At 34.7% G+C, this 21,486-nt stretch overlaps 3 protein-coding genes across 7 annotated transcripts; 1 reads left to right on the forward strand and 2 right to left on the reverse strand.

Moving 5' to 3' along the window:
* Positions 1 to 572: 572 nt before the first annotated feature.
* LOC101243912 (RING-variant domain-containing protein) lies at positions 573 to 7,314 on the reverse strand. Of its 2 annotated transcripts, none has more exons than NM_001329130.1 (7): positions 7,224 to 7,314; positions 6,197 to 6,536; positions 4,369 to 4,503; positions 4,245 to 4,287; positions 1,211 to 1,279; positions 1,013 to 1,127; positions 573 to 908 (listed from the first exon to the last, which is right to left on the reverse strand). In NM_001329130.1, exons 2-7 carry the CDS (start codon positions 6,466 to 6,468, stop codon positions 778 to 780), a joined length of 765 nt encoding a protein of 254 aa, NP_001316059.1. In that variant the 5' UTR covers positions 6,469 to 6,536; positions 7,224 to 7,314; the 3' UTR covers positions 573 to 777. The 2 variants fall into 2 exon arrangements, with proteins under 2 accessions (NP_001316059.1, XP_010324682.1); XM_010326380.4 differs by lacking the exon at positions 7,224 to 7,314 and adding an exon at positions 7,055 to 7,202.
* Positions 7,315 to 9,571: 2,257 nt separating this feature from the next.
* Positions 9,572 to 17,523, forward strand: LOC101243804 (uncharacterized). Of its 4 annotated transcripts, none has more exons than XR_011211358.1 (9): positions 9,575 to 9,867; positions 9,952 to 10,004; positions 10,348 to 10,407; positions 10,545 to 10,622; positions 13,161 to 13,290; positions 13,543 to 13,595; positions 15,035 to 15,220; positions 16,195 to 16,406; positions 16,605 to 16,835. XR_011211358.1 is itself a non-coding variant. In XM_026032651.2 (8 exons), exons 1-8 carry the CDS (start codon positions 9,636 to 9,638, stop codon positions 16,345 to 16,347), a joined length of 966 nt encoding a protein of 321 aa, XP_025888436.1. In that variant the 5' UTR covers positions 9,572 to 9,635; the 3' UTR covers positions 16,348 to 17,523. The 4 variants fall into 4 exon arrangements, 2 of the variants coding, with proteins under 2 accessions (XP_025888436.1, XP_025888437.1); XR_003247891.2 differs by having other exon boundaries at positions 9,576 to 9,867; positions 10,348 to 10,428; XM_026032651.2 differs by having other exon boundaries at positions 9,572 to 9,867; positions 10,348 to 10,428; positions 16,195 to 17,523.
* Positions 16,891 to 20,930, reverse strand: LOC101244210 (probable aquaporin NIP5-1-like). Its single transcript, NM_001287359.2, is given in 4 exon segments — positions 16,891 to 17,522; positions 18,086 to 18,147; positions 18,230 to 18,649; positions 20,198 to 20,930. Coding segments are annotated over 4 exon segments (888 nt in total). The 5' UTR covers positions 20,408 to 20,930; the 3' UTR covers positions 16,891 to 17,326.
* Positions 20,931 to 21,486: the final 556 nt, after the last annotated feature.

The raw sequence follows: 21,486 nt of genomic DNA on the forward strand, positions 1-21,486 counted from the left end.
TTAATATTCAAAAAAGTACTATAACTTGCAATTTTTTTGCATATCAATGTAATGAAAAAACACATAATAAAATGATAGCCATGACAGTTAAAAGTGAACGGATAGAGTTATATTACTGTAACCTATGTTGCAGTGTTAGTGTGTGTGTTAATTCACAGTAAATGGAGGAATTTTCAAATATAGTCAAGACTTTGAAATATAATGAGGTAAAAATAACTAATATTTGGCTAATTACATAACGTAGCTAACCGTTCGAATTAAACACTTGCTGCTAATCGAAATTAGTTGCAACTATAACTATGTTAAAAGAAAACACTAATAGATGTTTATTTAGTTGCATAAGTTTCCGTTTCAAATAGACAAGAGCCATGCATAGATTTATAAGTTTTTAATTGTGTGATAGATAAATGCATAAATTACTCACAGCAGTCACCAAGTACACTGCACAAGATGTCTGATACAGGCAAAAATGAAAAAAGGGGAATAAGGCAACTTATTAGCTAGGCACCTAGCAGCATAAAGACAAAAAATAAAAACTTAAAGCTACAGAAAGTTATTGTGTTCTAAAGTAATTTTGGGAATAGAGGCTGTTGTATATAGAGATATCAAAGCTGCAAAACAAGATGTCAAACTGCACACTGCATCCTCAAACGAAATAAATACAATGGGTAAAGTACGTTATCAATCAGAAATTGTCATCTAAAAAAATACTGGCTCCAACAAATCTTTCAAGTTGCAGGCTGGATAAATTTCAATGTTTTCAGGGTGTATGAACAATTATACCGTAGGATGATATCCAAGACTGACGTTTCCTTCTAACCGGTGAACTACACTTCTGATACTCCGATCATGGCAGAACTCAAGGGCAAGCCGAAGAGCTGTTCCGAGTCCCAGCACAACTATTACCCCTGCACATTGATTCTTGCTTTCAACATGACAATGTACACTTAAACAGTATCTAGTGTCTATGTTTTGACAATAAACGATTAATGAAAAGATCAAGGGCATGTACCGATTATGATGTTCACAGGCAGTGCAGAGACTCCAAGCGTAATTGATATTAACACATCCAGAAACAGACCGCCAATGAGGATACAAAACGCAACCCAAAGTGGATTAAGACAACCCTGTACAAACTTACTAATTTTAGAAGTAATACAGAAGGCATCGACTTCAAAGCAGGAGCTTGGGAAAGTGTAATGCTCCTTACTCTATTCCGCTCTTGGGAAATATTTGTCCCCCTAAAAGAAGGATCGACTCTCCAAATCCAGTAACTTGTCTGCCATCCATAAAATGATGCAGTCAGAACATAATTACAAGAGTATCTATCCCAATAATTTGTAGCTGACTAATCTTTGAGATTATATCTTTTTCTGACTAATCTTTTGTCCATAATATATATATATATATATATAAAAGAAGATTTTGTTTCATAGAAAATAAATGTTTTATGGAGAAAAGATTATGAATTTATTTTTGGTTTGGTTGTGTGATAGATAAATGATGCAGTCAAAACAATCCCAATATATACACACAAATAAAAGAAGATTTTGTTTCATAGAATAATAAATGTCACGGTGTTCCACCAGATCTCTATATGAATTTGAACTTGGCTCAGAGATTTTAATCAAATATTTGGAACAAGGGACTACCTAATAAGATCCACCAGTTAACTTTATACTCTGACATAGTAGAATCTGGATCCACATTATTCATTTGATTTCTAACCTGATGTAACAAGTTAAATCAGTAGAATATTTGTCACAGAAAAAAGAGGGCATGTCCATATTTTGACGCCACAAAAACCAAAAAAAGAATAAATGAAATTACTATTTATGGATATATGGACATTGAGCCTAACTCAAAAGTGTAAAACTCACCAAAACAGTCAATACTCTCTCTAGAACATAAGCTCTCCGTGTACTTTCAAAAGCTGGTCCATATCGGTCACTGAGAACCTCAATTGTGAAGAACAGGGGGGAGAAAGAACCTATGCAACAGCTATTGACCTCTCTACGAGTACAAATCTTGACCAAATCTACATGCTCAAAACCAGTAATTGCCAAATAGACCACTTGTAATAATTACTTGGGAATCATGGCTGAAGATTGGTCGACTAACAATCTTAGGCCAAAACTGAAAGACTTGGATCAAAATTCAAAGAACTCTTCCCGATTAAGGTGTCTGCGAAAATTAATTCTTCAATAACTACAAAGTGTTTCTTGATTTTATCAATGAAGATAATTTCAATATGACATGGTTCAAAAGAAATGATCAAAATCGACAGACTGCAAATGAGGTTGCAGAAGTGGTTTCCGGATTTCAAACAGTTCCTGTGTGAGTTCTGCTTCCATATATCCCCTTTCACCTCCACACATGGCATCTTGTAAAACAATCTGTAGCAATGTGGGGAACTCCCCTGGGGAATCATAGTTGCTCCGTTGGTTGACTACCTAAACTCCCACCTTGTTGGTGAGGGTTTGATTCCCCACATTGTAATCCCCTCCCATTTCCCCTTCCCCTACCGCCAATTTAAAAAATAAAATAAAATGTGGGAACACACCCCTCGCCGTTAGTTGGGTGGACTCTTCACTTTTGATGCCGCACCCGTCTCGAATTCTTCAAAAATACACCCTTTCTGGCGAATCCCACACGCACCCGTTGGCATTTTTGAAGAGTCCGAGCAACATAAGCCTTGCCCTAGATGCTGCTACATTTGGTTGACTAGGCCAAGTATGGCTAAGGTTCCGGAGGAGGTTGATTTACTTAAGAGTCGACTCTGTTATGTAGGCCTGGAACATAAATCCCCGTTAAAAGGTTATTATCAGAAAACCGAGTATAAAATTATACCAAAATTCTGTAAGTAGTGTAAGAAGCTAGGTCATAACAGTTACTCGGTTAGAGTGGGCAAAAGTCCCACATTGGTTGGGGAATGGATTGGTGATCTCCTTATATGGACTTGGGCAATCCTCCCCTCATGAGCTAGCTTTTGGGGTTGAGTTAGACCCATGTGTCATCGATCAGAGAGGTGAAAAACAATGAAAGTCTAGGCAAAATTGGGCAGATCTCTGGGGCGGTGAATAAGAATGAAAATGGGTATGGACAGAAGCTTGAGGCTGAGATCACAAAAGATGTGGACATGGAAAAGTAAAAGTTCACAAGGTCATGATAGCTAGGCAGAACATCAGCAAGGTACTGGAAAACAGAAGCAGCCTATGAAGAAAAGCAATGTTGTTTTTCAGCCAGCTATAACTCATATAAGAAACAAGTCTAGGACTGCTATATTAGGAGTTAATTCTTCCCAGTCTAAGGGTAAGGATGACACACAGCAGGATCAAAATGACCAAAATGACATTAATGCAGTTAACACCTCTGCTTATCAGAACAAGATTATGGACTGAGCAGTCATGTTAGTGATGTCAATGCCAGAACTGCTAATGTAAGGACACAACAGAACAAGGAAAAATGAAGAACAAAGAGAATAGCAAGAACAGAAGATCAGGAAGCAACTGTAGGCATGCGATCTCTGGAAAGTCTGATAATAGTAAGAATAACTTAGTGAACACTTAGCAATCTGATAGTGAAGACACTGGTCAACAACACAAAATTTAGGATTTCAATAATATTGATCTATCTACCAGTCTTGCTTCAGAACTGAAAAACCAAGAGCCTATACAGTTGGTTGTGGACCTTAGGTATGATCCAACTACTCAGAAGTCTGTTGAGCAATATGAGGAACAAAATGTGAAGCTTAATTACCTGATGACTGTATACAAGACAACTTCCTGAACAATGAGGGGACCAAATCACTGGAAACCAGAATTGATTTTTTTTTTCTAAAGAAGAAGCAGATCATATCTCTGGACCAAGACAGGAATACAACAAAAAAAAAATTACTTACAGGAAAAAGGGGGAAGTAGCAGACAAAGAAAGGAAGGAAAAAAGCTGTAAAAAAGGCACACTGCCTCACAAAAAAAGGGAGGACAACAGACAAAATAAGACTAGCCAACTATTACACCATCCAATGGAGGCAGGTGCAGTCAAATGCTCAATTTCAAAAACCTATTAGCTGAAAGGCCAGAAGGATATTCATGCTTTGAAAAGACCAGTCTAGCTTGATGGCTGAAGCACCGAGCAATAACTTCAAAAAGAGAGCGAAAAGCATGCATTACTGATGCTTAAAGAGATCCAATGTCCAGAGCTCATCCAAAACCATTGCTATCCAAACAAAGAAAGATACTTACAGGTGCATGAGCCTCTGGAGATGCCACATTTACAGCTACTTGCCTGCATAAAATGGCAAACCTACATCGATATACTGTCTGATAGGGAAAAACAACATTAAAATGCATTTAGTCTACCACTTACTGGCATATTTCACATTTATTTGAACCTCTAGTACTAAACCATGTATCTATGCATGTCCGATGTGCTTTTGCCAATCCACCACGACAGTGGCATCCAAGATCGATCAATTCTTCCTCTTTTTCCTCTTGACATACTCTGCAAGAACATCACAGAACACAAATTTCAAAGAATTTCTATACTGGACCAGAGCCTCATTCTTTATATTTTAGAAAGCTGCCTAAGAGACTTGCCAATGTGAGTACCTAAAATTGTCAAAGGATTGGTACTCCAAATATGGAAATAAAATAATAAATAATAAAAAGATTGGCACTCTCAATATTAAATGGGGAAAAAAGGTCATTTTGCTGTAGCAAGTTCTGAATGATTACCAACTCGAAAGCCAGAAAGTACTACAAATATATAAAAGATTCTACCTTAAAAGTCCTTCACTTTTGCAAAATGACCATTTTGATGTCTCCTTTTTCAATTTATTCTGGACATCAATTTAATTCTTTTCTTATGAATAAAGTGGGCACCGATTCAAATATAAATCCTCTAAGCATTTCAATCTCACATATTTGATGTCTCCTTTTTCAATTATTAATCCCTTGTTAGTTATGTGTCGTACTCTACCATTCAACTTAGCAACAGTCATGTATAATGAGCACAACCACTACTTGGACCGTGATTATAAAAAACACATCAAATTCACAGCAGCACATGATGCAGTGCTAAACCCTAGCAAGAACAAAACGGTCATAGTGTCAAAAGGAAAGAAGGTATGGGACATAGTGTCATAAGAACACAATGTCCAAGTGATATTGATCAATAAGCAAATTCTGACGTTATTACAGAAATAGATTTTTTGTAACATCTCTGGAAAGAAAAGCTAAATCAAGGTAGAACAAGAGATCTTCCAAGAAATTGATGGTCCCTAGTTATTGAATCCAGAATCTCCCTAGCCCGCTTTGACTATAACAACACTTGTGGGAATAGCCTGATCTCAATGATTTACATAAAAATTGATGGTCCTTGAGTCCAGAGTCATGTGAAAGAATTTGATGTATCACGATGCTGCCAGACCAATGGCTAGATCCACACACTGTTTCAGTGACAAGACAGAGTGCTGACTATAGACAGATTGCTAAAATAGGGAATGCCTGTTTCTTTACAATGTCCCTTATGCCATATACACAATGAATAAAGAGACCATTTATTTGTCTTCTCTGATTATGGGGAAGCAACTGGGAAAAACTTCAATCCTGGAGAAAGCTAAGACACTAGAGTTTCACTCTTGGGACCAATATATCAATGAAATCATAAGTTGTGCAGAAGGGAAGGCACAAAGAGCTCAACTCTTCAAGATGATTTAATCTTGAGTTTGTGCATAGCTTGTGGAGAAAAAAGAACATGAGAACTTTAGAAAAAGTTTGTCAAGACCCTGAAATTACTGCTAGGGAAATAGCTTGCCGCCTGTGTTAGGGCCCCTCCCAGGATCAGTTCAATTATGTCTATTTTTCTGTTTTAGCCAGAGTATGGAGCTCTGTTGCTTGTATTTTGATAGTTTGGGTGTGTTTAGACTTTAGCCAACTATGGCCTGTTACTATTTTCACTAGTCACCCACAAAAAAAGAGATATCTTCCAAGAAGGTCTTGTCACACCAAGCAAGATTTCTTCTTTTTGGATTATTCAATTCACATGTGGCTACAATGCAAACGTTGCACATAAAAGAGACTAAGGATCAAAAAGTTTGAAACAAATAGAGGGTTGATACTAAAACTTTATATGGAGAAATCAGTAAAGAAATATATCAAAAGTCGTAATCTTTGTGCACGAAAAAACTAGAAACCTGCATTGTTCCTGAAAGCTATGATTCCTGGATAAGTAAGGCTTCTTAGGAGACTCTACAATGGTGGAAATGTTCCCAACTGGGTCTGTGATTAATGTTGGATCCTGGGAGTTGATTGATTCGCTTGCAGGAACCACTATGGTGAGTACAGATTGATCCACTCTTTCAGTAGCTAAGTCATGATTGCTGATCTCCCCACTCTGCTTTTCAATATCAGAAGGATCATCACAGTGAACGGTACTATCATGCCGGACTACACCGACATCTTGCATTGGTAACAAATACAAAAGAACCAAGCAAACGCGTTGCTATCCTTTTGCAACCCTTTTTAACATTCCTCCTATACAAAACAAACTCAAACTCAATATAAAGCTGAAAAATTATTTTGTTCACTGTACCCAGTAACAGATACTCTTAGTTGCACAGACTCTTCACTTTTGATGCCGCACCCGTCTCGGATTCTCCAAAAATACACTACCTTTGATGAATCCGACATGTACCCGTTGGCATTTTTGAAGAGTCCGAGCAAAATAATACTCACCCAATAATCAAGTAAGGCATTAGACTAGTTGAAATCCAAATTTCAGTTTATCAAAAAAGGAATTTAATTCAGTAATTATTAAAACATGAATTCATTTTTTGGTTTTCAATGTTCACTTACATGGATAAAACTTTTTAATAAAAAGGAGTACATTTACCAGGGCATAAGTACATGAACTAAACTGATCCATCTTAGAACCAACAGAAGCAAGTAAGAAACGAAAATTAAACAAACAAACAAAGAAAAAGAAGAGGTTTTTGACACCCATTTAAGCAAACCCACATCAAAAACAAGTAGAATGAAAAGAATAGTAATACCCATATCAAAATTATGGTGCAGTTCACAATTCAATCCCTCAATTAGATAAATTATTGTTTGAATCGATTTTTAACTTAGAAGCAAGCAAAGAAAATAAAGAAAGTAGAAACATTGTTAGGTAAAGATATAGAAATGTGTTGGTGCAACAGAGAGAGAGAGAGAGGAGACCTGAGACGGTAGCGGTGAGTGAAGTTGATTCAATGGAAAGTTGAAAATAGTTGTGGACCGGACGGACACAAGTCATTTTTACTTTGGCCGCCGCGGTGGTTTAGGGACCAAAGATACTAATGGAATCTTTTCTTCTTCTTTTTTAAGTTCAAAAACACATTAGATTCCCAATTAAATTCGAATTATTAAAAAGTTTACTAATAAGATTTCGTTGATTTTGTTCATGCTACTAATTCAAATTTAAAATTTTTAATTAAATTTAAAATAGTCTCATTACTGTATAATATAATTTACATTTTAAAATTCATTTTGGAAAAAAAAAGTTGTCACAATTATTAGGGAAATATGAATGAATACATTTATGTAAATGAAATTAATTAATGTTGTGAATTTACAAAAGGGGAAAATTACATGATAGTTCACGTCATTATAGCTATAGTTTTAGTCAATACCTCTAGCGATATCAACATTTTGTGTTAATTATGTGAGTCGAGATTTGTATGATTCAGAATTTGTATAATAGAATTTATATAATTTTTGTATAATATAATTCGTATAGCTATTTAAAGTTTAGATATTTATGTTGATATAAATTCGACAACTCTTATAGTTCAGTTATTTGTGTTGGTATAAATTTCTTATTTCGAGTTTATACAAAAATACTTAATTATACAAATTTGTGAATCATACAAAAGAAATAGTTCAAACAGTAGCTACAATTCTTAAATATGTAAACTATAGCTATAAAAAATAATTAAATTTATAATGATTATTTGTGAATCATTTAAAAATAATATTTTAACTTTTTAAAAATAAGATTTACATATTTAAAATGACAATAATTATAATTTAATATATTCAAAATATATATTGAAAAGTTATGATGAATATCACTGACTCTTCAAAACATTAATTTTTGTCCCATAAATCAAGTTACTTGATATTTATTGTTGGTAGAAGGTACTCGTCAATATTAAGTGAAAATAATTAAGGTACGTAAAAGTTTACTATGAGTATATCATACACAATAAATAAATAAAAAAGGAAAAAAACTTTAAAATATCCTCAACGTATTAGAAATGATTTTAAAATGTTCACCTTTCACCCGTTGATTTAAAAATGCCTTTAACATTTTGTTTTGGTTCAAAAATATCCTTAAATTAACATATATATGACATAAAACTTAACAAACAAATGTCAATTTTCATTGGTACACTACACATCATTTTTTGTTTTCAAATAAAAAGACCCACCCAATTAGCTAATAATCCGTGTTTGATTAGTCTTAGCATCTTTTACCGGTTCCTTAAGGGATTTTTTTATTTTTCGAAATTGAGGAATTAGAATTTGCTTATTGTCGAAATAGAGTGTGAAAGAATGAGTGAGGCGGAAATTAGGAATAGGGTTATTCATGGTTATGGTTAATAATTAAATTAAATTGTAATTCGAATCAAATCAATTAAAAAAATAAATATTTGGTTTAGTTTAGTTGGGTTAGGTTTTAAAATTTTGAAAATCGATACTATTTGGTTTGATTTTGATTTTACTAAAAGACTATCACAAAAATAACCAAACCGAATCGATAAATTAGATATATAACTAATTATTTATATATATTCATAAATAAATTAAAAATATTTTGTTAAATTTTATTTAACTTGGGTGTTTAATTTTACTATTTTTTCAAACGTAACATTTTAGCCAAGGTATAATAATCTCAAATCCAAGTCCATCAAAATTCATTTTAGTCTTTACTTACTGTACTTCACATAAAATAGTCACAATTTATCTTAAATGAATCATTTTGTTTGTGTAATGATAACTCTAATATTGCTTAATTGCTTGACTGGACCGACATTAGTTTTTCTGTAGATTGTTCATGTACATAGTGTTGTGTCTATCTACATATGTACGCCCTCAATAAAATTATTATTTTCAAACTGGATAAATCAGAAAAACTGAACCAAACCGACAATAACCAAATCGATGGTTATTTTTTTTCATTTGGTTTTGTTTGGTTTTAGATTTTTTAAAAACGATTAAATTGATTTGATTTTAGTTTTAATCAATGTCCGATCCAAATCGAACCACGAACCCCCTAATTAGGATGATGAATCACAAAACAATTTCGATGCTTTGACAAGTTTAATATCTATTTTTACACATCCAAAGTTGAATGACATAAATGTAATTTGAATCCAAATTAAATGACATATTTATGTATTATAACCTTTCAATTTGTGGGGACTTTTGAAATTTTGAGATTATAAATTTCCGACTAAATTTTAATTGTTTGAATCTCGAAATTAGAAATTAGAAAAACAGTGTTAGAAAACGAGGGAACAAAGGCAAGATGTATTTGGGGTGTTGTCATTCTCTTTTAACTCTTATCCGCAAAACACACAGAAGGACATGAGCAGGCTTAGTGTATGGGGCGGCCCATCGGCGAGCGTATTTCCTATTGGCAATGAAAAGGTGTTGAGCTCCATTTCGCATTCGAGAAGACAAGTGCATTTGAGAAGAAGAAAGACGATAAGGAGCTGCGCAGCAGATTTCAAGGTGCTCACTTCTGTTACAAGTAATTATAATAGCATTGTAATCCTCGATACTCCACAATCACGAGTCCTGCTTCTCGATTCTTCCAGTATGTTTCTAATTCTCATCACACTAATACTCATTCAATTTCACAAACAAGAAGGTTTCTGAATTTTATTTTGCTGGAAAACAGATAATGTGCATAGCATCCTTCACAAGGAAACCAAATGGACGGGTGCATATTGGGTATGCAATTGCTTTTTTTTTTTAAATCTATCTGTATAATGTCCTCATAGTAGTTGGATTCTCGCATTATTGAAATCCAAATGCATAGTTAGTGAGCGTTGAACAGTTCTGAGTTATGAAGATTAGTATCTGTCTGAGAGATGTTAGATGGTATTGCCGGTAGTAGTAATAAAAAAAATCTCAGTTTCGTGTCCAAATGGCGCGCAACATAAATTCAGGACATGACATGATCAAGACGAAAATTTTGTACTTTCTGTTGTATGGTTTAGGGTTATTGATCCTAATGCATATGTAGTGAATTGAGTCTTCTAATGTGGTACATTTTCTTCTGTTTGATTACCAGGACGAGTTTGCTGGCTTGCCGGCTATTGTTCCAAAGGGCCCTCTCGCAATCTTTGGCTTGGTAAATTTAGGTTCTTTTAAGGTTTTTGACAAATTATCACTAGTAAAATTAGTTTTTTAACAAATTTATTTTTCGAAATCTTACTGTCTCTTTATGGGGATTAAACTGATGTGCAGCTACTTCCTGCTAATTTTCAGGGGGGTGCAACTGCTGCACATTTGATGCTTGAACTGTGGCCTTCATTGCTGCTTGTTGGATGGGAGATAGATGAAATTGTAGTAACCTCTCATTGTCATTTCTTAGCTTTTCTCCTTTCAAGAGCATATTTGTATTTTGATATTTCTCATGCAAGCTTTCTATATCTTGGACCTTGATGCATCACAATAAATAAAGGAAAATATAAATTTAGAGGAGTTATATAGTATGATGCTAGCTTCTGTTTTTTTCTTGTTCCAATAAGAGTAATGAGTTATTCCAACTAATCCAATAACGAAAAGAAAAAAAAAACATTACTGAGTCATTCCACAACTATCCAAGGTCTTAAATTAGTATTATATTATTTTATTGAGGAAGCACCTCTGTTGCATCAATTGTTTTATTGTCAAAACCATGTGAAGGGAAACAGAGGGGATGGTGATTTGAAGCCTGACTTCTTGCTATTTTCTTTGAATAAGTACCCTTTCCTTTACATTAAGATGGGTCCTACAGAGCCACTAGAAAGAAAATCCCTTTACTGTGCAAAACTTACAGAAAACAGTCAATCTACTGGGGATATATGAGCATAGAGACATACCACTCCAATCCAAAAGAGTAGAATGATGTCGAAGTTTAGGCAGTTACAGGAATTCTAAACATCATTAGGGAGATCTCCTTTTCTTTTCTTTTCTTTTTTTGGAAAAAAAACTATGTGCATACTCTTTACAACAAGCTTAGCCAATGAGACTTATTCAACCTCCTTGTTGCAAGTTAATAAAAAAGGGCACTGCATAGGGTTTGTGACTTGGCAACTGGCTAATTATGATTCAACATAGATAGTATTTTAAAGGCAGTTGGTGAACATCAAATGAAGGAATACTAAAGGCCTTAGCTTCAGCGAAATTGTATTTCCAAAACGAAAATAGGAAGCATAAACAAGAATCATATTTCCTTGTAAGAATATAGGCAGGACTAAGAGATACATAGCTATGATTATTGAAATTCAAAATGTTGACAGGTCTAAAGTACCTTTCCAGCAGATTCACTAAATGATTCAATTGAACTGGCCTCTAATGTATTTAGGAATTGAGCTTTCACAAAATCGTAATGCACATGTGAGCATAATAGAAATTGCTTTTGGGTTTTCGTCGATTTTTGGCAGCCCTTGTTTTTTCTACAAGGTATTTGATGCAAATCAGTTTTTGATTGTTTCGTATATTTCCAGTGTTTGCTATGAAAAGTTGATCTTGTTCTCTAACTTATGTGGAAGTTATGTAGTGATCTTAGTGACTGAAAGTTGCGTGGAATTCCGGAGTTGATTGTCACATAAATGACATAGACCTTTAGTGACATGTTTTATACATCTCTGAGGAGGATATTATACTCCGCTTCTAATTTAGAAAAAAATATATGTGATGCGTTTAGAACCTCAAGTAAAGCTTATCATGCATTGTTACCTCTTCAAGATAGATTCCATGGTCGAAAATATACATGCTGTATTGATTTAGTGCCTTCCATAAAGAGCCTCTAATCGAGTTGAGTACCAAGCCTATTTGCACCTACTTTGAGGACTTAAGTCTCCTCAAGCAAGCCTTCAGCAAATTTCGTTGCAACTTTCATGTATTATGTGATATTGAGTTCTTGGTTGAGGCTAGGTTACTAACATGTACTAATGCAGAAAACATACCAATGCCAGAAGAAATTGCACGAGTTATAAAAACTGTATAGGTCGTCGAAGGAAGGAAGAAACAAAACTATTATTGAAATTTGTTGGTTAACGACACACTAGAGAGACCTTTCTATAGGAATTTTTAGTAACATGAAAAAAGAGAACTTTCTAATTCATGGGAATACTAATTATTATAATATTGTCATTTAGTAGTTTACTTTATATTCTCAATGATTCTCTTGACTTAAAACACCCCTTAAAATCGAGATGGTGAAGCAACTTGAGTTCACTAATCTTAAAGATAGGAAATATTCAAATCAGAAGTGTAAAGAATCATCCAAATAGTACCATTAGAATAATAGGCAATCACCAGAAAGAAAAATGGTGCTGGAATTCTTTCCTTTAAAAGTCACTAATAATTGCAAATAATATAAGTGGTTCTTGTAGTATGACAGAAAGAATCAATTCTGAATGGTGTTGTGACGCACAATCTCCTTGATGTCATTGAACTAGCTTGAATTGGTGCTCAAGTAACGACTGGAAAAATTTTCAGAACAGTGATAGGTGAACTTTTCAGAATAGTGACCATAATAAGTGGTGTGGTCAGAATATCTACCAGAAAGGGGTGCAGTGCTGTTGAAAGTTTGAAGGGCCACCTGAAAGAAGCACTGACTGCTGGAACAGCCACCATAACACAATATTTTCAATGATTCTCTTTACTTGCAATAATTACATGATCATTTAGAATATTTTACGCAGTGATAATATTTTCAGTTCGAAATTTTGTGTTTTAGATATCGATCCAATAACATGGAGTTCAATTAGTTAATAATGCCCCCAAAAAAGGATTTAGTAATGTTATCTGGCACATAAAACTAAATAATTCAAGTCATTGTCCAATTCAGCATTTTGATTTGTGAAAAGGAGTTGGCTTTTCTCATTATTCCAGTTGATTGCAAAAGCAAGAGAATATCTTGGGCTCTCTGATCTGGAGAAGCATACTCAAGGGGGAGGTGTGTTGGAAGTTCACATTGGAGATGTATTTTCTTCATCTGTTACTATTCCTGGAGGTTATGCAGGTATATCACTGCCTTATTTCAGACATGTAACCCTTAGTCGACCTATTAGTTGCTTTATGATAGAAGGGAAGTTCTTATCCTCCAGAAAATGATTGTTCTTGCAGCTGGTTCTGCAGCTGAAGCATTTCAAATAACTTCCCTGATTTATCATAATTTTAACTTTTTTTGCCATGCATCAGAAGTGAGCATTGGGGAACTTCGGTATGACTTCTATCCGAAGTTTACTTATATTCTTCTAAATGATAATTTCAGGTATAATAGTTGATTTGTTTTCTGATGGAAAGGTTTTACCACAACTGGAAGAGGTATGCTCAACTGCACAAATTTTGATAGGCATGCCACATGCATTAGTTGTTGCACTATTTTTACAATGCATGTTTATCTATCTTTTTATCAAACTATGTAGTTGATAATAGTATCTCTCATTCTCTCTTCTGAATAATTACATGTGGATTTTCTTTTTGGCTAATAACAGAGTTGATGGTTGAATCAACCCATTTAGGCACCCGATTGGGATGTGTTAGCTTCTGGATAAGTACATTTTTGTAGTTATTTAGAGAAGTACTTTAAGAAAATTTATAGTAGCATCTCATCGTACAATTATTTTGCAAAGTACTTTAATATACAGAATCAACCATTACGGAAATTTCTTTGATTTGTCTGGTATAGTCAAGATGTGTAGAAGCTGGTCTAGATATTACTGATAACAAAACGAAAATCGCTTTGATTTGATAGTGAAAAAAATGTCAAATAGTACCTAAATAATGACCAACAGAAAAAAACTTATCTTATTTTTTTTTAAAAAAAGAAATTGACAGACAGAAGATTCATCAGCTCCAAGTTTGAGCATCTTCTCTACTCACTTGTTGAAGGCTCTACCATAGCAAAAACGCTTCCAATATTTACCAAACACTGACTAGACGAAGTATCATTTTCATGCTAAAATCACTACTTTCTCAAATGCACTCACAATGATGTCTAGATTGATTGTGACTTGCAGATCTACTCTCATTTTTATCGATAAAGTAGATTTATTATTCACCAGAAAAACAAGTATTAAGATAGTGCTACTGTCATTTTGCCTTTGTATGCCTTGTTGATTCATTATGTTCACCCTTGTGAATCTAGTGTTGTCAAAATGGTTTCCGATTTACTCAATTAAGAACGTTTAACATTCAGTGAATGCAGGTTTAATCTCTAGTAATATCAACTTTAAAGCTGAATGGCCTCAGTCTCTTTAGATATCAATATACGTAACATGAATTCAAGTGTAGTTCACTCTGCCTTTCCTTTTCATCTAACATTGGGATATATGTTAATTTTTTCACACAGCTTTCCACAGAACTCTTAAGTTTTAACACATATATATACTGATTTCTTTCTCTACTCTCTCTATCTCATTTTGTGTTTTGATGTTGTGATACACAAGCTGAATGTGTTCATACGTTAAGATTTCACTGGATAGATTCTTAAATAACAGTTAAACATATGAAGCTTTGGCAGATTGGTTAAAGATGTTAACAGTTATCATTCAAAGTTTACAATAACCTTTTTTGGCAACATATGTGAAATAAAATGGAAGGAGTACCTCTGATCTTCCTAGAATTATGAGATTCCCCAATTTGGTACTTCTTGAATAATATATGTAGGAAGATTGTTCCGAAATAGTGATATGCTTTGCTGTCTGGTTCTTTGGTGGTAGATTTCCAGGATCTAATGCATTTGTTTCGTCTTCCCTTGACAGGTTACAACTTGGTTGGAGATGAATAAGATGTTGATGCCCAATGGTCGGATCATGGTGAATTGTGGCGCTGCTACCAAAGAATTGTCTGATAATTCTGAAATGATGCAACTGGATATTTCCAAAAGGGATGACCCTTTGGAACTAAATGCAACTATCAATGCATTATGCAAGGCATTTCCTGAGCAAGTAGGGTACTTGAATTCCATTTATCTTCTTTGTTTAGTAAAGCCAGTACAAAATTTTTATGGCCTTTTGGTTTCCAAAACTGCGCTTTTTGTCTTTCTTCATTCCAAAAGGTTACCTAGGGTTGTGAGCCTATGAAACTGATACTTTAAGTCAGTGAAACAAGGAGGCTTTCAAAAAGTAATCTCAGCCATATGTAATTTAAAAGTTCCTTCAAGATGTGCAATTTGATGGAGAAATACTGTTTAGTAATTATGACATGTTCAGTGTCCTATTTATTTTACAGTTTACACAGTGACATGGCGTAGAAATTGAAATGGTGGTTCGCTTGAATGAAATTGGTTGTGGTAGAAGAAAGTTATGTGAGTTTGCAAAAATAGAATGGTATATATACTTGTGTGCGTGTTGGACCTCAATAGGTTTGGACCAACTGTTACCACCGTCTGCACATCATATAGACCAAAAACCCATGTATCTTTGTGACCCAACAGTCCCAATAAAATTTACAATGATTTCTTGAAACATCTGTATAGTTTTCTAAAGTTGTGCCCTTGTTTTAGAAGGAATTCTTGACATTTCAAGTTGATCAAGGTATATGGGTGCAATGTAATGGTGTACCCTGTAAATGTGTGCTAAATTTTCTTGAAATGTGCAATTGCATGGTGTGTATTGCTAGGAAAAGGCAGACTGGTGACTCTGTTAAGTTAATGATAGCCTGCTCTACCTTGGCAAGAAACTTCCCCAGAGAGTTCCACTGACATCACATCTTCATGTCATAAAGTAAATTTCTTTATTTGCTGTGATCGCAGTGTTGTGAAAGACGATCGCCTCGTCTCCAATGGCGAGAGGCGAGGCAACCCTTCATTGCCTTTTAGCTCACAGTGAGCGCAATAAGACTATTTTCGTCTTTTGAATATCGCTCTGCATTTTGCTGGCTTTACCTGCTATGACTAAAAGTTCATTATCTGAAATGGCAGGTAAGCTGGAAAAAGCTGCCAAAGAGCGCAGGAGAAAATTATCTTGCACTGACAGGACCATTACCAGATTTGGATATTTGGTCTGCTCATCTCCCAGATCAATTAAGCTCAAGCGTCAAGGAATGGAGAAGTTGCACGCCTTCACCTTCGTGAATGTGACATTAGGACTTGGTTAAGGTGTAAATTTCCACATGCCAAACCATGCAGAAAAGGTAATTTTTGCCAATAGAAAAGGTCCTTTGCAGACCCCTATGTCTTCATGTCAAGGAGTTTTTCCTTCCTAGGTGTTAACTTTCGTGTAAGTGATAGATTTATAAGAAGGAAAACAGGGGATGCAGCCTTTATAGATTGACCCACAGGCAACCATCAGGCACGACCATCTGACAGTAGCCTGTTTCTATAATTTGCAGTAATTTCCAGTCTCTTCAGCTCTCCCTGTTGCATATTAAACGTGATGAATATCACTGAGAGTCTGAACTATGCTTAAGTCAGGATACTACTTGGAGTTGTTACTACGTCCTCAACAATTGTGGAAAAGCGTGATGATTTATTACAAACCGGCATGCTGTATTATATCCAATTTCAGGTTAGATAATTTATTTATTTATTTCAGCAATGAAGATGATATATGTATGCTGAAATGTAGTTGTTGTAGCATGTGATTAGCTCATTTAAAAGTTTAAAGTTATTAGAAAATTATATCACTGTTGAGTTAAATTCATGTCTGATTCTGGAGAAAGGAAAGTAACCTACAGGAATTAGTTGTAAGGAGGATAAAAAGATTTAAGTGGTTCTGGTGGGACGATTGTTAATAAGCATGGGATGCTTGAATATTTTCTTACTAGATATACAAGTAGAAAGCTTCTTATTACCGTCACACATAGTTTTAAGGTAGCATAGTTCACACAGAGCAAATCATAGAAAGAAAAAAAAGGTCACAGACCACAACCAAATTTCTGACTCTTCTTTTTAAGTCATTCACACAAAGTGAATGAGAAGAAAGAGTGTCTAAATGCAAATGTAAATTGTTACCGATGGTTAGACTGAAAGTCATAGTTTCCCTAGTCCTCCACCTTTATTTTCAAGCACACGATAGTAATATAAGTTGGAACAACACCCTTCCTTCAGCAGGCTAGCGGCGGAAGCTCCTAACCTGACGTGGTGTCTCTGTAGTGTCTCCGCGAAGTTTGACGAGCGTATAAACAGCCGCCCCTGCAAGAGCCCCCAGAGTTGGAGCCACTAGGTATATCCACAATGACTTGTAATTTCCTGCTGCAACAGCCGGCCCCAAAGTTCGTACTGGATTCATAGAAGCACCGCTTGACGGCCTGCTTATTCCATCAACACGTCAAAAAACACCCAAAAAGAACTACTGGATTTGCTTTGGCAAAAACTAAAGTTCTAAAACCCTTTGGGGTGGCCCAGTGGTTCGATCTTGAGACTTCCATGTTGGAAGTCTCAAGTTCGAACCCCCTACCCAGCAAAAGCAAGGGATTTGCCTTCTGGGTCGAGCAAGCCTGGTACGGATTACCTCTCCTATGTGGTTTGCAATCTATTGCATAGGAGCGGAGGTTTTATCCTGTACGCACCCTAAGGGTAGCGACTGCGGGTTTCCCTCTTTGTCATAAAAAAAAAGAAGAAAAAAAAACTCAGGTTCTAAGCCTAGCTGAGAATTCATGTCACAGTACTAGGCATGAATATATCATAATTGGAAGGAGGGTATTAATTTGGCTCTCTATTGGTTGGTTCTCTGCAACATTATTTGTAGAATAAATGAAAAAAATTTCTTCCCTATTGCAAGCTGCTGATATATGGTAATGCCCAAAGTGTTTGTTTGAGTTAGTATAGACCCATTTTCGTAATCTACTTGGGTGTTGAGATATTTACTTACCCGGCAACTAGAATATTGAGCATCACTGTGGCTCCAACGGCTATGCCAGCCAACTCTCCCACCTGTTGAAAGAATTAGTAAATACTAGTAGTTGGATGTATTTACTGGACATGAAGAATATATAAGGTATAGGTTGGTCTATACCGCTCTGGTGTCAGTTGCAACAGCAGTGACAACGAAAAGGAGATTGAATGTGATGAGGAATTCAAGAGCAAAAGCCTGGCCAGTGTTTACTGAAGGGACTGTAACTCCACCAGACATGAAGGGATGAAAGACACCTTTGAGTGCAAAAGAAGCACAAATGGATGCAGAAACCTGTGCTGCAACATAGGCTGGCACTTGAACCCACGGAAAGTGACGAAGTGCTGCAAATGCTATAGTTAGGGACGGATTCAGATGAGCTCCAGAAATATGGCCTGTCGACAGAATCACAATCATAACAGCCAGCCCTGAGCAAGCTGCATTCCCAATAAGAGATTCAGCTCCGTTGTACTTTTGGTTCACGATTGGCCCGGCTGTTGCAGCAAATATAAGGATAAATGTTCCCACGAATTCAGCTCCCAACTGTATCCATCACACACATACATATGTTTTACATTTTAGGGTATGATAAAGTAGTTCTAACAACGAAGGTCAGAATAACTTGCAAGTTGAACTACTAATTAAAACAGTCATCAGCATTAGTTTGTTATTTAGTGGCACCACAACGACTTGCAATATTTTTGGAACTTTCCATTTTCATGAGAAGAATCTTGCATGTTCTCTATATCAAAGGGAAAAAAATGGAAAAAATGAAAGCCATGTTTTAGAAGAATGTGTTGTAAATCAAATTAGAATTAAAGTAAATTGGGTGTGCAAGAAATACTAGTGAGTTTGTAGGTTCAATTAGACTAGCTTATTTAAAGGGCAAAAAAAATTAAAATCTACTCATTTGTAAAGTAAATTGTAGAATTAAATATTTCCTTCCATTTTAATTTATGCAACATATGTTCACTTGATATGAAGTTAAAAGAAAAATCATATGGTCATTTGAAAAGTTGGAACTAAAGATATGCCAATTATATCAAAATGTTCTTTAATTTTATGATGATTTTAAGCATGTCATGTGATTATGTGGACAGTTGAAACTAAAAAAAAATGATTAAAGAAAATAATAAAAAAAGTCAATAATTTTCAAGATGGACCGAAAAAATAAAATTAATGACAATAAAAATAATAAATACTATACATATAAACAAATTAAAATAAAAAGAGTAGCATTTATAGGCAAATTGACTTTTCACATTTAATTAATCACTGTTTTTGATCTATAACAATGGTGTAACAAATCAGGTTGATGGTTGACCCAATAGAGGTGCACCAACTACCTCAATATTATGGCGATTATTGTGTGCCTCATTGATTGAAATGAAAAATATGAATGAAATTATTGGCTAATTTGGGCCCTCTTGTGATGTAATTGTAATGGTTTAAGTACCTATATTATGTACCTAACCCTCAACTTGATCATTACATAGGTACTCTAGTTACCCCCCAAAAAAAAAAATTACCCTCCTCATTTCTCTTTTATCAAATACTTTAATTTTAATTTTTTGCGTAACATATTCAAAACAGAAGATTACCGTAGAATCAAAAGATTTTCTTTTGCTTTTTAAAAATTGCATATCAAATTAAACTAAATTATCCTTTTCTAATATAGTAAAAAGAAAAAAAAATTATCCGCATCGAGTGTTTACATCAAGTTAATACAATTTTTATTATTATGTGATTTAATAAAGTAAAAACAAATGTCAATTAGTCATGGTTAAATAATTGTGGGGACATTTTTGATCCCAAAATATAATGGAAGGTATAAGTGGTCTATTTTGCATAGTTTAGAGACAATTTTAATTCTTTTCCGTAAATTTAATCACGTGACATGCATGTATTGACTTGGTGTAAATACAAGCGTGTGTGGGTAAGTTTTACCCAGTAAAAAGTTATAGTCATAGAAATGCAGTAAATAGCATTCTATCTAATCGGTCCTAGAAAGAATGACACAAGTTTGAAATTTATTTATTTTTCTGTAAATTTCGTGTCGAATCAAATTAACGGGAGGGAGTAGTAGTGTACCTTTCGTGTGAGGGAGACATCTGGTGCAGGAAAATCTGCAAGACAGGTATGAGGAGCTCCCCATGTTGGTGCATCCAAAGGCAAACATTTGCATCGAGGCATTGACTTCCGATCATAAGAACCCATCGAATCCACTCGTAACGACGGGAATAACGGAGTCGGCGTACCCGGCGTTGCCGGCGCCGATATCCCATTTTCTAATTCCGCCATCTTAGATCAATAACTCCCAAACTTTTTTTTTTTTTGTTTTAAGAAAAAAATGAACAAAATTACTTTCAATAGAGATAGATATTACATATTTTTTTAGCTTTTATAAATGTTTAGCTACACGATATTCAGTTTAACAGCCAGATCGATAGATTGATCCAAATAGATAAATCAGAATACAACAACTGAAAGAAAAAACTTTTTTTTTGTTTTTTTTTTGGGGGGGAAAAGAGAAGATTGAAGAAATAGATGAAGCTTTAGTTACATGATTTAAAGGTTTTTTTTTAGTGTGTAACTAAGGAATAGAAGAAATGAATATATCCAGCTTAATTATGCAATTATAAGATGAATCTGAACTAAGCAAGAGTACATAACAAAACCTAGCAAAAGCAAAAAAAGCAAAAGAAGCAGAATTGAGTAACCTTGATGAAATTGGGAAGTAAGAAGAAGAAACACAAGTGATTTTGATTTTGGGTATTGCACTTGCATATGTAATACTAGTAGTATTATATACACATAATTTGTTAGCTATAATAATAATTAAAAGTAATAAAAAGGAGGCCGACAACCAAGAGAGGGAGAAAGAGAGGGAGAGAGAGAAAAGTCAATGGCCACAATGCTAAACTGACAGCCTAACACTTTCTTCAAATGAAATTCTCATGAATTCACCCAAAAGTACTCATTCATTTTTAATCAGAAATTTTGATTTCGAGTTCAGATTCCTCTGAATATTATATCATCTTTATTAGAAAGCGTTTCACTGTAGAGTTGAATTGAGAGTTTGAAGATTTCAGTTGCACTATTTGAACCTGGGTCTCGGTAAATGACATCACTAGCTTATACCAACTGTACAACGATACATTCATGTTAACTATGGATGCACCCTTAATCATATCTTTTTTTTTTAATTTCTTAAGATAGATATACATGTATATATACATCATTTTTTCGAAATTAACAGGTGCATTGCACCCTTACCGAGCCATGTGGGTCAGCCCCTGATTTCACCCCTAATGTGAAATATAAATTTGAATTTGATCATGCTGTAATATAAAAATTGAATATTAAGTGAGAAATTCAGA

This window comes from Solanum lycopersicum, chromosome 8, assembly GCF_036512215.1.
Source record: "Solanum lycopersicum chromosome 8, SLM_r2.1".
NCBI classification, from domain to species: domain Eukaryota; kingdom Viridiplantae; phylum Streptophyta; class Magnoliopsida; order Solanales; family Solanaceae; genus Solanum; species Solanum lycopersicum.